This window comes from Poecilia formosa, unplaced genomic scaffold, assembly GCF_000485575.1.
Source record: "Poecilia formosa unplaced genomic scaffold, Poecilia_formosa-5.1.2 Scaffold292, whole genome shotgun sequence".
NCBI lineage: Eukaryota > Metazoa > Chordata > Actinopteri > Cyprinodontiformes > Poeciliidae > Poecilia > Poecilia formosa.
The window spans coordinates 514,673-529,742 of NW_006800231.1; the positions used below are offsets into that span (position 1 = coordinate 514,673).

Genomic DNA, 15,070 nt, shown 5'->3' on the forward strand with positions numbered 1-15,070 from the left:
ACAACATTTTATGAACTGTGACGATGTGAGAGCTCTGCTGGAGACAGCTGCTCATTGAAAAAAAACAAAAACAAACCATCTATTTCAATACAGTCAAAAACCCACCTCATCCTAGATTATTGGAAAACATGTTTTTCAAAATTGCTGTGTTTCCATCAGGCTCTTTTTTGTTTTGCTTTGTTTATTTTGTAATTTAAATTTGCACAATTTTATGGTTAGTAGAAATGCAAGCAATGCCCTCCATTAAGTAAACTGGTCCACCACACCTGAATCAAGTGGCTAAAAGTTTGTTGAAGCTGAGACACATGTAACACCTGCTGGAGTTGAAGAGCCCTGCACTGAGCCACACATTTTTAATATATAAATGTTGGTGTAATGAAAAATATGTTTGCTTTAGTGAATCAGCATCAGTTCAAATGATTTTCTGCTGTAAAGCAGCAACTGGAAATGTAAAGTAGTAGAAAAAGACTGAAAAAAATCATTTTGTTTTAATGAGTAATTTCCACATTTAATAACTTGAATACTTTTTAGTTAAATATTAGGTCATCTAAAGTATATAATAGTTACTCTTTTAATACATTTGTTAACATTTTGATACCACAAGTACATGTGTTTAATAGTCCATGGTATCTTGGCTTGTGGCTCTTTTGGTCTTCCGTAGAGCTGCTCCTGGGAAAGCTACAGCTAATTTAGAAGAGCTGTCAGATCTGGACTGGACTCCTTCCACTGTGATCATGCCCCAGTGGACACTCCTGGGTGACCATCAGCTCATCAGCTCCTGAGGTTGTCTGACCAACTGGGAGGATTTCAGCTGAATCGTCTCCCAGTCTGTTGGGAGGTGAGTATTAGTTTAGTTTGCACAAATAAAATGCATTTTTCTTCATCTTAATTTTATTCATAGAGCCTGAAGGGTTTTTTTTAACTCAGTCTTCAAATCTCTTGTTTCTTTAAGCTGGTCATGTTACTCTGCTCCTGTTTAATCAGTTTTTTCACACAATGCTTAAGGGGAAACTCCTTGAGCTCTGCTGTGCTCCCTGGATCAGGTTGGTAGGTAGAGTTGATCTCCTGGATGCAGCTGAGCTCACAGAAGGCCTTCTCTAAGAAGCTGGTTTCACGTGGTGGTTTAGATGTTTGTTCCCGTTGTCTAGCACCATATGAAATCAGTGTTCTTGGGGACAGAAGGATCACTCTGGCAGCAGGCAGGCAGCCCAGCGCTGCCCTTTCCCTCTATGTCGCCACTAAAAGATAACTGATTTCCTCTGGTGCTTAGAGCCATCTGCAGCCTTCTAGCACCATTTGAAATCGGTTATGACACTGTGGATCACTGCATCTGATCTGAGGCTTAGCAACTCATCTGGAGACGACTGGAGAGAAGCACTGTTGCATGGATTTGTGTTTTGACCTTTTTTTTATGTGGCTGCAGTTCACAATATTTGCCACCAGAGGTGCCAGAGTTCACAAAAATACAGGGGCCCTAAAACCCAAATGTCATTGTGCTGCTCCTTTGTATATATTAATGAAGTTATGATGGTGGCGGCTGTTTAAAAAATTAAAACCGACTGGGAAACGGTGGAACTGTTCTGGAGTTCCAGTTACCAAGAGGGAGCAATCGGAGACCAACATTTTTTTAAATTAATTTTATTCACGTTTTAATGTATCGTTGGTTCCAGTAAGGATTAAGAGGGTGAAAGAACCTTGAATATAATATCAAACTGACCTGGAGGGAGTTGCTTCACTGTATGAAGACAATGGACCATCTATCAGTGAATGCAGTTCAATCACATATTCATTAATAATGGAGCATCCTGGACTAGGGCTGAAATGATTTATCAGTTCCATCTATTACTAAAACAGTTGTCAACAAATTTAGTTGTCAATTAATCATTAACTGGAGTAAAAGTACCTCTCAAATATGCCATTTGCTGAAAGAACAGTCAAAGCAGTAAAAAGGGCAAAACGGCAAAAAAAAAGAAAAAAAAAAGAAAAGAAACCCATTTACATTTCAGATAATAATAAAAAAAAGTAAATCTGTTCTATCCAGAAGTGGGATAGTTTTAGCTCTCCCTGGTTAAAAAGCTCATATTAAGCAACTTCTTTCTATCCAATTATTAAGTGTTTGATCCAAAACTACTCACCAGATCCGCTCTACACCGTATTGTTTTTAGCTACAGATCCATTCTGTACAAATGACCAAGCATTCACTAAGGAAGTGTTATTGTAATAAAATGTTAATTTTCTTTACTTAAAAATGAAAACTGTTTATTTGCAAAGTTTTTTTTAATCAAGTTTGGTCTGTAATGGGTGCTTGTATGTGTGTTTGAAATAAATCAAATATTTTAATAAATCATTAAAAACATATTAAAAATTAAGGCTGCAAGTATTGCAATATATATGCTGTTTATGCTTTTTTTTTCCTATGATGTTGACTTTTTTTGAAGCCATGCTTTTACTACATGAACTGCGATGCTCATTCCCATTCATTGTTTGTTCACCTAAAGTAACTGAAGAAGGCAGTGTGAATAAAACAAGAGGATTAAAACATTTCCTCCTCTGCCCTGCATGTTTTAGATGTTTCTGCTCCAGAATGATTCAAATGACTGTATGACCTGCTCTGTGCTGCAGGAGCCCATTAGAAGGGAAACACCTACAACATGCAGGGAGTAGTCCCTCAGGACCAGGATGGAGAACACACACTGTAAAGCAATTAAAATAAAATCTAGAGAAAACTTAATTGAAATATCAACAAACATCTAGTGTCAGCCGCTAGCTGTTAAACGGCTACCAAATACTAAGATGTGCTTGTTAAAATGAAAATCGTTGTGACATGCACCAAAACTCTCCAGGTTGATAATCAAACCTCAGACTACTGCAGTCAAGCAACATTGTTCATCTGTCTTCAGTCAGAGGTCTCTTATGATTTGTTGTGAGACTGACTGGTGCAGGAAATCCTTCCTGCCCTCGGCACCACCATCCATTATGACTGGTTGAAGACAGTTGGATGAGCTACAACATTGAATGTCTTTTTGGGACAAAGTATTTTTTTTAAACTGAACTGAATCTACATAATGGTAATGTATATAGAAAAGGATCCTCATGTTACATTTCATAAATTTATTGTGGTTTGGTTTTCTTATATACATTTATACATCCATATAAAAAATAAAAAGTCAGGTCAGGTGGAACTGTTGAACTCCTCGCTGTAGCCTGGCAGCACAGACAGAACTACACTCTTAGCACCTGCAACAAAACAAACACAGAAATGACCGTCAGTTTTTTATCCGTGAACATGTGCTGGTGTCTACTTTCAGCAGAAAAACACTACTTTTGTCTCAAAGAGTAAAGAACAACAGTCCTGGCCAAAAGGTGTTGTGAAAAATGATCAACTCTGAGGGTAAGAAAGAAAATTCTGTAAAGCTTTATAACATTAATACAATAACATACTATTTCTTACAGTCAAACAGATACTCATGACTGTAAAAGTATGCAAGCATTAAGAAAAGCTGAACAAAATCATATTAATCAAATCCCAAAACCAAATTACATGCATGTAGTCACTGTAAAATGTAATTTATAGTCAGTTTTCCACTATCTGCTGCATGCTTTAAGATGCCAGTTTAGGCTTAAATAGCTTCAAAAAACGCCAACTGCTTTTAGCACAGCTTTAAAACAACAATAGTCTTTGCCAGTGTCCCTTCATATTGTTTTTTTATAGCAGAAGTTATTATGCATTCAAAGTAAATGACCTGAGCTGGCAAGGCTGTCATAAAACTGCTTTATTTCCTCCGCTGTGGCAGGTGGAACTGCAGGTGTAGTCTGTCTTGAATTCTCATTGATGGTCTGAAAGGACACACACCATGTTCGTATGTCACACACACATCATTTTCCCGATCCTTTAAAGGAAACAGATCTGCACCTTTTTCCTCTTATTTGGGTATGAAAAGTTGACGTCAAGCGCAGGTTCGACACTCCGCCGGCTACGTGGAGAGTTTGGGAGGGCAGGGGACGACTTCTCCTGCTGTATGCGCACACCTTGAAGAAAACCCCCATCAGAGCACTGCGAGTAAATATTCAGATCCATATATTTATATATATGTTATAAAGCACTGCTGGGAAAACAGCAACTTACATGCATCAAGTGCAAACAGCGTGGCGGCAACATGTGAACAGACCACATCTGAACTCGCCATACATGTGCAATGACCAGAAACGACGAGGCCACTGGGTTCGATGATGGTCCACACAGGATGAGGATTCTCAGTGAGGCCTTCAAACTGGATCACCTGACAGGAAAACAAACGAGCAAAAAGGCTTTTAGTGGGACATTTTATACTGGTAAGAGTAGATGGAAGAAAACGATCACATAAATTCTTCAACTTAATTTGGAACCAACAGGCAACACTTGGGACACCACTGAGTGGTCCAACAGGACATTGTTCCCAAACACTTATCCAAACAGGTTTTGCAATGATTAAAGCTGCTAACAGAGAAGTTTGTGGACTGGAGGAAGCTGCAGTACCAAGAGAGGACACACACATGCACAGAGAGAACAGACAAACACAGAAAGATTAAAACCCAAGACGTTCTGATGCAAGATAACAATGCTACCAAAAGTGCCACCATCTAACTAGGCAGAAGCCAAACAATACATTCTGCCAGTTCTTTAAAGACCACTTAAACACCCACATTTCTTTCATACTTGGAGGTGGCAGCATCATGCTGTTGGGATGTTTTTCTTCTGGTAAACTGGTCAGAAATGAGTAGAGCTTCATCTTTCAGCAGGACAATAACGCCACGTCAAATCATATTCATGGTTTGGAATGGCCTACTCAAAGTCCAGACCAAAGTCCATGACTTGGAAATTGCTCTCAATCCAGTGGAATTGGTTTGCAAAGCATAATGGACTAACAAATGTAAAGTGATTGTTGCTAGTAGTTCCTACTATGGCGACAGATTAGGTAAATACACTTATCCACAGCTTCACTTCTAGTTTTCAGTGAAAGGTACACAAATACATACAAACGAAATAAAAACGCAACGATTTATTATTAGTTTTCTGACGTCTGTCAGTTTCCTTCCGCTTTACAGTTATTCTGTGTTTGGCTTTGGTTCCCCGCAGGTTTTCCAGTCTGCCTCACCTTGCTGGTTACGATGAACTTGTCTTTCCTGGTGCACAGCATCAGAGATCTGACCCAGCCACGGAGGAAGAACCGGTAAGCGTCCAGGCTCTTGTAAGCCTTCAGTGCGCCTGCGCTGTACCCTGCATGCGACAGTAACAGTTTACAGACTATCTGCCGAGTATACAGTCCACTATAGGAGCTAACGTACCTGGTACTTCGATGAGAAACATGAATATATCAGGGTAACACAGGCCTGGCAGCTCCTCGATGCTACACTCTCTGGCGGGTTTTTGTTGTGTTGGGGGGATTAGATACGGATCTTCACCCACAGCGGAGATTTTATCATCATAGCGTCGCCTGGCAACACTATTCAGTCTTTGATAGTAATCTGACTTCATAATAGTGTCAGACTGGCGAACCTTTTTTGTAGAATGTGGCATGACTTCCTCTGTTTTTTGTTTATGTTTCTCATTTGCTTCTTCTTCTTTTGTTGTTATTGCAGCTGACAGCCAACATTGTAGTAGTGCTGCCACCTACTGAGCTGGAATGTGGGTGGTAGCCTATATGAATAATGAAGTTGCTCTCTATTTTCTTATTATTTCAAATCACATATCCCTTATGACATATCACTTACATTATACCCGATTTATTTTCTTTTCCCCTAATCTTTTTCCTTTCTTCTTTTTTATATAATCCCCCACCCTCTCTCTCACTGTCTCACTCACCCTCTCTCTTTCTATCTTTCTCTCTCACTCTCTCTCTCTCTCTGGTGTTCATTGTCCTATTATTACATATGTCTATGATACACTTTTATTATTTTTTTGTGACTCTGTTTTCCATATCGTCACCATCCTAAAATAATGGCCTAAGTCACTTATTGCCAAAAGATGATTTATGAAACAAAAATAATCACTTTTGGCAAAATCTCGGCCATTGTTTTAGGAATGTCTCGATATTTTTTCACTTATGTCTGACCTGTTATTAATCAGATTAAAGCTATTTGGCCCCGCCCTTCTAGAGAAGGTTCTTGTCTCTCATTGGTTGATTTTTGGTGTTCCGCCACGTTCGAAAAACTAGTGTCGAGCTCCTCTTGTTGTAATATTAAGATATTTAAATAAGAAAGTTAAAATTGGGATGCTCATTAAAATAAATGAAATCAGTGAAGTAGAAAGCGCAATGTTGCCTTCAGAGAACGAGAAAGGGAAGGAACAAGCAGCCGACATTAAGGTGACGTTTTCCGCGGGTGAGGCAGAGTCCTTCAACAAGACGTTAAGACGGTGAGTTGCTTAAACTTGGTTTGTGGATCGAACCAGGTTAGAACCCCAGTATTAATAACGCAGTTCAATTATATGCAGACCAGCAGAATCGCAATGGCTCCTCTCGATTAAGAGGACCAATTCTGGCTAGACTAAGTGCAGTGGCGTCTCAATGCCACAAGATGGCAGCAGGAGACCACTGGGGATGCAAAAATAGAACGTGTATGTGCAATTAGTTTTTTAGTCTTTTACTTTTTATTTGTATTATTAATGGGATTATTGAGTTATTTGGCAGAAAGTAGGCTGTTCTTTTTTTTTTACTTTGGTCTTTTCAGTGTTACTCCTATCTATGGAAAAACTGGTTAAAGTCCTGCGATGAAATGTGGAGGATGTAAAAAGTACATAAGAAAGATATTCTGGAGTAATTAATATCTTACAGTGCTTAACAAATCTGAGCCCATATATAGAAACCAAGAAAAAGAAATGTGTTCTATCGCAGATATGTCATTTATAAGAAACGGGTAAAATGTCTGTGTTGCATGTGTATGGTTTTTGGCTCCCCTTCCTACAGGTCTGTAGTGAGACTTCTTCAAGTTGGATATTCGATATTCGAGCTCCGTGGAGTAAGCGGCATTTAGCTCAAGGTTGATCCGATTTATGAACGCTAATGTTGGCCAGCGGTACTCCTCAAGTGTGAAGCGGCTGGGAGGAGGATCAGTACCTCCAGATCCAAGGCCTTGAGCTGGAAGAGGGCAGAGTGCCTTATTTGGGTCAGGGAAGATTGTCCTGACACAAGTGGAGGAGTTTAAGTGTCTTAGCATCTTGTTCATTGTTGGAGTTCATTCATTTCTGTCTCTGTTCACCACCCATGTCTGTTAACCAGTTTCAGGACCCGACCAGAACCACTCATTGTAAATGACCTTGAGAAATAATGAGATTTGGTTATATATAAAAACAAGCTTTGATGCCAAAAGATGATCAAATTTTACAAGCCATACATGTCATCCAAATGGAACATCATGCTTCTTATGTTACAATGACTGTCCAACGCTGGGGCCAAGTGACAAGTGAGGCAAAGATTGTAGCAAGTTTAGTTTTTTATTCATCTCTGCAATCTGTACACTCCCTAAAGGGTACTCTAATCAGTTTCAGTCTGTTTACATATGACTGCCAGCAGTTAGATATAAACATGGTTATGTATGCTGCAGCGTGTTAAGAGGCTAAAAGAGATGGAGGAAAATACAGAATCCATAACATCAAGAATGAGGGCAAAATGGAACAGGAGATCAATAGACAGATTGGCGCAGAGTCTGCAGTAAAGTGGGCGCTGCATCAGTCTGTCGTGGTGAAGAGACAGCTGGATCAAAAAGCAAAGGTCTCAATTTGCCAGTCGATCTACGTCCCTACCTTCATCTACAGCATAGGTTTAAGGGTCTTGACTGAAAGAATAAGATCACAAACACAAGCGGCCAAAATTAGATTTTTCCATAAGGTGTCTGGGCTCTCCCTTAGTTATAGGGTGAGAAGCTCAGTCATCCAGGAGGGACTCAGAGTAGAGTCCCTCCTGGATGACTGAATATTTTTCACTTCGAGAGGAGCCAGCTGAGGTGGGTCAGGCATCAGATTGGGATTCTTCCTTGACACCTCCCTAGTGAGGTCTTTTGGGCACGTCCTACCAGGAGGAGGCCCACAGGAAGACCCAGGACACGCTGGAGGGACGATGTTTCTCGGCTGGCCTGGGAACATCTTGGGATCCCCCTGGAGGAGCTGGAACAAGTGGCTGGGGAGAGGGAAGTCTGGGCCTCTGCTGACCCCGCAACCCGACTGCGGACAAGTGGAAGATGATTGATTGATTGATTGATTGATTGATTGATTGATTGATTGGTTGATTTTTCTTCAATGCTTATGAGTCATGTGACCAATTAACTCAAAATCAATGTGAAATTATTCTACTAGACTGGATAGGTGAGGCACAATCATTTTTATTCAATTTAACCCTTTTTATTCACAAAAGAATAAAAAGGGTTATTTCAGTGGGTCACATGAAATTTAAGCTATTAAACAGCAATCATATTTTTTAATTTGTAAATTTAAATTACGTAAAAAATGGAAAAAGATCTAAAATGGGGAACATGAGGGTGCCGCATCTCTAATAATTTGTAGAACAATTTCAAAGTGATTTTGAATTAATTGGACACATGTCTTAGAAGCTATTGCAGAAACATACTAAATTTTGACAAAGAAAATTGTTAAAAAATAAAAAAAAGCATTTAAATGAAAAACAAATGACTGTGCCTCATCTATACAGGATACTAAAACAATTTCACACTGGTTCTGGGTAAATAGGTCACATGACCTGGAAGCTATTGAAGAAAAACATTCAATTTTGCAAAAATAATTTGTTAAAAAAAGGAAACTGACTTAAAATGGAAACCAAATGACTGTGTCTCATCTGTACAGAAAAGTAGAATTATTTCAAAGTGATTCTGAGTAAATAGGTCAGATAACTTGTGATCTATTGAAGAAAAACACTCAATTTTGACCAAAAAATTGTAAAAAAAAAAAAAAAAAAGGAAAATGGCTTAAAATGGAAAAGAAATGAGTGTGCCTTATCTATGGAGACTAGTAGAATAATTTCACATTGATTCTGGGTCAATAGGTCAGGTGACTTGGGATCTATTGAAGAAAAACACTCAATTTTGACCAAAACAGTTGTTAAAAAAAAAGGAAAATGGCTTAAAATGGAAAACAAATGTCTGTGCCTTTTCTCTACTGATTTGTAGAATTATTTCAAAGTGATTCTGAGTAAATAGGTCAGATGACTTGGAAGCTATTAAAGAAAACATATTATTTAATATTTAAATAATTTAAAATATTCTATATGACTTTAAAATTTAATAGAGGATATTGTGTCTCATGTAAAAGCATGAATTAGCACTGACAATTAGTCAGTTGGTCACAATTCAAGGCATTTATTAACATTTGTTTACATTTGTTTGACAGAAGTGTTTGTTTCAGTAATTTGTTGACAGTCCCTAAGTGAACCTTCGAGTGTTCAGGCCACGAACGGTGGAGAACCGCTGGCCGACATTAGCATTCATAAATCGAATCAACCTTGAGCTAAATGCCACTAACTCCGCGGAGCTCGAATATCAAATATCCAACTTGAAACTAACTTCACTGCGGTGAAAAACCGACAGATCATTGCCACATTCAAATTGCTTAAAGAACTTGCATTTAATTTCATTCTTTATTCAGGGCAGTGTAGCTACATACATGGATACAGCCAATTTCTCTTTTATTATTGGTCTAATCAGGGCCGATTTTAAAGTGGTAACACAATTCTGTAAAAACTCCTCCTATGCTGGACGCTCCTGAAGCCGACCTCAGTGCAGCTGAACCTCACCCTGACGTTCTTGAATGATTTTTGTTTAGCTGGAGTACATTTAGCTGCAATGTCCTGCATGTATTTATGTGTAGACATGAGAGTATTTTGGTAATTTCTTAATTATTTGTGGATTTTTTAAAAATAATTTATAAATTTCATTTATAATGGTAAAAAATGGCAGTTAATTTTTTGGGGAAAAAATAATACTTGATCTAGGCACATAGAAATAGAGAATATGATTTCACGTGTAGACATGACCATTTGTCTACATATTTTGGTAATTTTCTGATGAATTGTGGTGTTTCTGTTAATTCGTTAATATTGTTAATTATGTTCTAAAATCGACTCATTATGCACACAGTAAGGATGGCTCCATGCTTTTTTTTTACATAGCCAGCGCTAACAGGCAAGGATTTCAGTCTATTCATTAGATTGACGAGGTTTCTTCTGAACTCTTTGACATCTTCACATTTACAGATGATATGGTTAATATGCAGATTTCTAATCAATGCACCAATCAGACTTGTGTCTTAGTGATATTGATTTTCTGTTTTCTTTAAACTTTGACCTGTTGAATACCAGTTTAACTGGTTCTATTTTTTTCTCTAAGGATTGTAACAAAAAATATCTGCATGATGCACAGAGTTAGTACTTCCCTTCACTGTGTGTTGAAGCCAACAAAAAATGAATGTTACTGTAAGCTTTGTCCTACGTTTACCTAAAAGCATTTGTCCATCTAGCCTTTATCTGAATTTTGATCAATTGAAAATAGTGCATGAAAGTACATTCTGCTGACTGATTCAGCTTCGGTCCCAGCTTATTTGCATGGAAACGAACAAACTCTTGCAGAGAAAATGTGGATAAAAAAAAACTGTGGGAAAACCAAGTAGAATGTCAATATACCAGTGTCCCCATTTTCCAAAGATGATTTGAAAAAAAGTTAACACTGGTGCATGTGGCAACATATTTGATGCATTTTGAATCTGGTGTTTTCCATGCTTTTAAATGAGTGGTTTTGTATTGACTATTCTTAAGTGGTAACTGGCTGGTAATTACTGAGAATGGGATCAAAGCCCAGGCACTGCTGAGGTAAAGATTTTCATCTTATGCGCACCTTTAGAGTGCCTTAGTACCAACGCTATTTAGTTTGCTTTAATTCAACTCTAGTTTGTCTAGAAAGTCCGGTTCGTTTGGGGAAGTGTGAATGTGTAATAGAAATCTGACGCGGACCAAAAAAAGCAAACTCTGATGTGCCTACAAACCTTGGTCTGTTTGGTTGAAGAGAATTCTGATGCGGTTCAAATGCATATGTGAATACCAGTAGACCAGAAACCGCTCCAAAAGCGAACTGTAGCACAAGGCATTCTGGGTAAATACAACCAAAACAAATGTGTGTGTCTAGCACTATAGTGCACAAGTCATTTTCCTCACTAAGTGAGGAAAATGACTTGTGGTCTTCTGAGAAATCCTATAACCACTAAAATCTGACACCACTCTATTCTTGCTTACATTTTCATCCTACCTGAGCTCATGAAGGTGCATTTAGTGTCTTATGAGGTTTTAATGTCATTTCCCAAAGTAGTTTTTGGTGCAGTGCCACCGCATGTGAAGAGGTGAACAGGTTTCTCAAAGTGTATGGTTCATTTGACATTATGCAGTATGAAAGAGAACCACAGCAGCTGAAAATATAACAAATGTTCCAACTGAACAGAACTGTCTGATGAGGAACACCTTTAGATTCAGTTTGATTCTTCACATGTTGGAACAAACTGATCATAGAAATAATAAATTTTTAACTTTCACCAGCTGAAGCCACAGTTGAGCTTCATCTGATTAAAGATGATAAAAAAAATAAATATAGCTAAACTGCTAAGCAGTTACTCGAATACCTACCAAAACAATCAGCTTTCGTCATATGGAAGTAATCAATCCTCCAGCAGCACTGTCAGGATTAAGGAGGATAGAGTGAAAATGGTGGGAGTTCTGAGTTTGGAAGTAATGAAAAGAATAAAAAAAATCATGTCATAACAGCAGGTTTTACCGCCTGAAGTCACAAAGTTTTAACTCATTGCTATAGAAGTTAGCAAAGAAGCTAATCCTATCCGATGTTCAACTCACTCTACAAACAATAAAAAGGTAACAACCAATAATAATAAAGATTATCAAAGAAATGCTGGAAAAAAATTAAAACAACATGAACAGAGGCTTGTGAATTCAGCACTGTGAGATCATGTTTCGATAAATTGGCGTTATATTCCAGAAGCTGTCAATCTTCTAATGTTTGTGCTTCATTTAAGCAGCCCTGTTTGCTGGGCAGAACAGTCGCCACTATAAAGGCGGAGGAGAGGATGGCAGTGAGGTAAACCCCAGGTCAGATTAGTTTCCTTGTTAGCAGGCTTTAACAAACAAGGGTAGGGCCCAGCAGAGATCCTGCCTGAGCCTCTGACTCATGAGCCACGCTTCCCTGAACCGTAAAGGTGATGAAAGGACCTTTGTCCCCGAGGGTGGTGACAGTCAAAATCACAGTTATATCAGTAACTAAAGAAGGTAAACACTAGCGTCAAGTGCTCCTTGTATAGGAAACGTGATGTTTGGTAAGTTTAGTGACTCATTCACTGTGGAGTCTGTTTATGATCTCATGACTTGAAAAAAACATACACACAACCTTATATTACACCTTAGATCATGTGTTTAAGGTTCACAGTTGTTGCTCATCTATCTGTAGGGAGTTTAATACACCAAGCAGGGATCTGGTTTATCTCAATTAAACTTTCGTTGGAAGATGTACACATTTTGACATGCATAATACAATTGAACTTACAGGCTTCTGATATTTTCTCACCAGTAACTTGCTTTTTATTGCTGTATCTCATTTCATTATTCCTAAGAGGAATAAGGCAGGAATGAGAATCAGATATGGATGTCACTAGGTAGAGTTTTCAGTTTCACCAGAACACAGAGATCAGATAAAAGCTCATGAGAGACATCCGGTATATGGAACACTTGATACTCGCAGCATTTTTATGTGTACAAAAGTTAGTTTTAATAGGAGTAATAGTGTTAAGTCACTAATTGGTTTTTAAACATTTCATTTAGATTTTAGATTCTTTCAAACATTTCAATCATCTAAAGAAACAGACAAGGATCTCAGGGTTCATCAAAAACTAGTGAAATCCTGGAGGAGAGGTTGTTTCCATCTGCAAGAGAACTACAGCTAACATATTCCAATGAAATACATTGTACATGCTAATGTAATATTTGGACAGTTTCACAGAAGCAGATGCTCTCACTGGACACTAATGTCATTGCCCTGAGTGCTAAAGGTAACAGAGTGATGGAATCAATCAAATTTTATTTGTATAGCACATTTCAGCAGCAGGGCATTTCAAGGTGCTTTACATAATTAAAGAAAAAAAAAGAACAACATGTGACATTGAATAAACAGTAAGAAAGAGAAAGAGATTCTGAAAAATCCCCGTCGCCTGACAGGACGGAATTTACAGATTTTTAGTCAAAACGCCATTTGACAAGAATTCTCACACCTCAGAGTTTTAGTTAGAATGCCATTTAAAAGAAATTAATAAATAGATAAAAAAAAGTAAAGATAAAAACATCAAAAAGATCGAATACATCAAAACCCACACTCTAATCCTAATTTAGCCATAAGTATCTCTAAACAGGTGGGTTTTAAGTTGAGATTTAAAGGCACCCAGTGTTTCAGCTGTTTTACAGTTTTCTGGAAGTTTGTTCCAAATTTGTGGTGCATAGAAACTGAATGCTGCTTCTCCTCGTTTGGATCTGGTTCTGGGGATGCAGAGCAGAACCAGAACCAGAAGATCTGAGGGGTCTAGACGGTTGGTCCAGCAATAATAGATCTTTAAGGTATTGTGGTGCTAAACCGTACAGTGATTTATAAACTAACAACAGTATTTAAAGTCTATCCTCTGAGCTACAGGGAGCCAGTGTAGGGACTTTAACACTGGTGTTATGTGCTCTATCTTCCTGGTTTTAATGAGAACGCGAGCAGCAGCGTCTGGATCAGCTGCTACTGTTTGATTGATTTATTAGTCAGACCTGTGAAGACGCTGTTGCAGTAATCAATGCGGGTAAAGATAAACGCATGGATGAGTTTCTCTAGATCGCGCTGAGACATTAGTCCTCTAATACTGGAGATGTTCTTCATGTGATAGAAGGCCGACTTTGTGACTGTCTAATTATAATGTGGCTCTGAAGGTTCAAGTCAGAGTCCATCACTACTCCCAGGTTACGGGCCTGATTGCTGGTTTTCAGTAGTAATAACTGAAGCTGTGCATTGATTCTAGTCCACTCCTCTTTAGGTCCAAAGATAATAACTTAAGTTTTGTTTCTGTTCAGCTGGAGAAAGTTTTGGCACATCCACACATTGATCTGTTCTAAGCATCTATTCAGTGAATGGATGGGTTCAGAGTCACCTGGTGACATCGTGATGTAGAGCTGTGTATCATCCGCGTAGTTATGCTAGCTAATCTTATTTCCTGTTATAATCTGAGCCAGTGGGAGCATATAAATATTGAAAAGAAAGAATTCATTATTGTTAGGAAGTTATTTAATTGTTTAAAAACTGCTTTTTCAATTATTTTGCTGATGAATGGGAGGTCAGAGGTCGGCCTGTAATTCTGCAGTAGTGATTTGTCTAGATTGTTCTTTTTTAGCAGTGGTTTGATAACTGCTGTTTTCAAAGCCTGGGGGAAAACACCTGAAAAGAGCGATGAGTTTACTATTTGGATCAGATCATTAGCAATGACAGGCAGGACTTTCTGAAAGAAATGTGTGGGTAGGACATCCAGACAGCAGGAACTGGAGCTTAATTGACTTATAATTTCTTCTAAGGTTTTATAATGAAGTAGTTGAAATTGGGTCATTTTTCCTGCATTTGTTTTGTTTGGGCACAGCATTGGTACTGGCTTTGGAGTGGATGTGCAGATTAATCATCTGATCTTTTGAATTTTCTCTGAGAAGAAACTGGAGAACTTGTTGCTGGCGGCATTAGATTGAAGTTCAGGTGGTAACGTCATAGGAGGGTTTGTGAGCCTGTCAACAGTAGCAAATAAAGCTTGAGCATTGTTAAATTTTTTGTTTATGACATCTGCAAAGAAAGCCTCTCTTGCATGTTTTAGTGTTGTGTGATAGTTACGTTGTCTTTCTTTGTAGATGTCATAATAAACGTGCAGTTGAGTTTTACGCCATTTCTGTTCGGCCCTACGGCAGAGTTGTCTTGCAGACAGAACTGTTTGTGCATTTATCCATGGAGGTTTTGTCCTACCAGACAC

At 38.4% G+C, this 15,070-nt stretch overlaps 2 protein-coding genes across 2 annotated transcripts in view; one reads left to right on the forward strand and one right to left on the reverse strand.

Moving 5' to 3' along the window:
- Nucleotides 1-1,631: 1,631 nt before the first annotated feature.
- Nucleotides 1,632-5,621, reverse strand: LOC103151794 (uncharacterized). The gene is made up of 6 exons (XM_007572021.2): nt 5,326-5,621; nt 5,136-5,257; nt 4,127-4,280; nt 3,914-4,029; nt 3,744-3,837; nt 1,632-3,237 (listed from the first exon to the last, which is right to left on the reverse strand). Exons 1-6 carry the CDS (start codon nt 5,555-5,557, stop codon nt 3,173-3,175), a joined length of 783 nt encoding a protein of 260 aa, XP_007572083.1. The 5' UTR covers nt 5,558-5,621; the 3' UTR covers nt 1,632-3,172.
- A 595-nt stretch (nt 5,622-6,216) lies between these two features.
- The window catches only part of net1 (neuroepithelial cell transforming 1), a 34,945-nt gene continuing 26,091 nt past the window's right edge, over nt 6,217-15,070 (forward strand). The window contains exon 1 of the mRNA XM_016681756.1: nt 6,217-6,394. Within this exon, the coding sequence (XP_016537242.1) occupies nt 6,252-6,394 (143 nt within the window). The 5' untranslated portion in view covers nt 6,217-6,251. The remainder of the gene's footprint in view (nt 6,395-15,070) is intronic.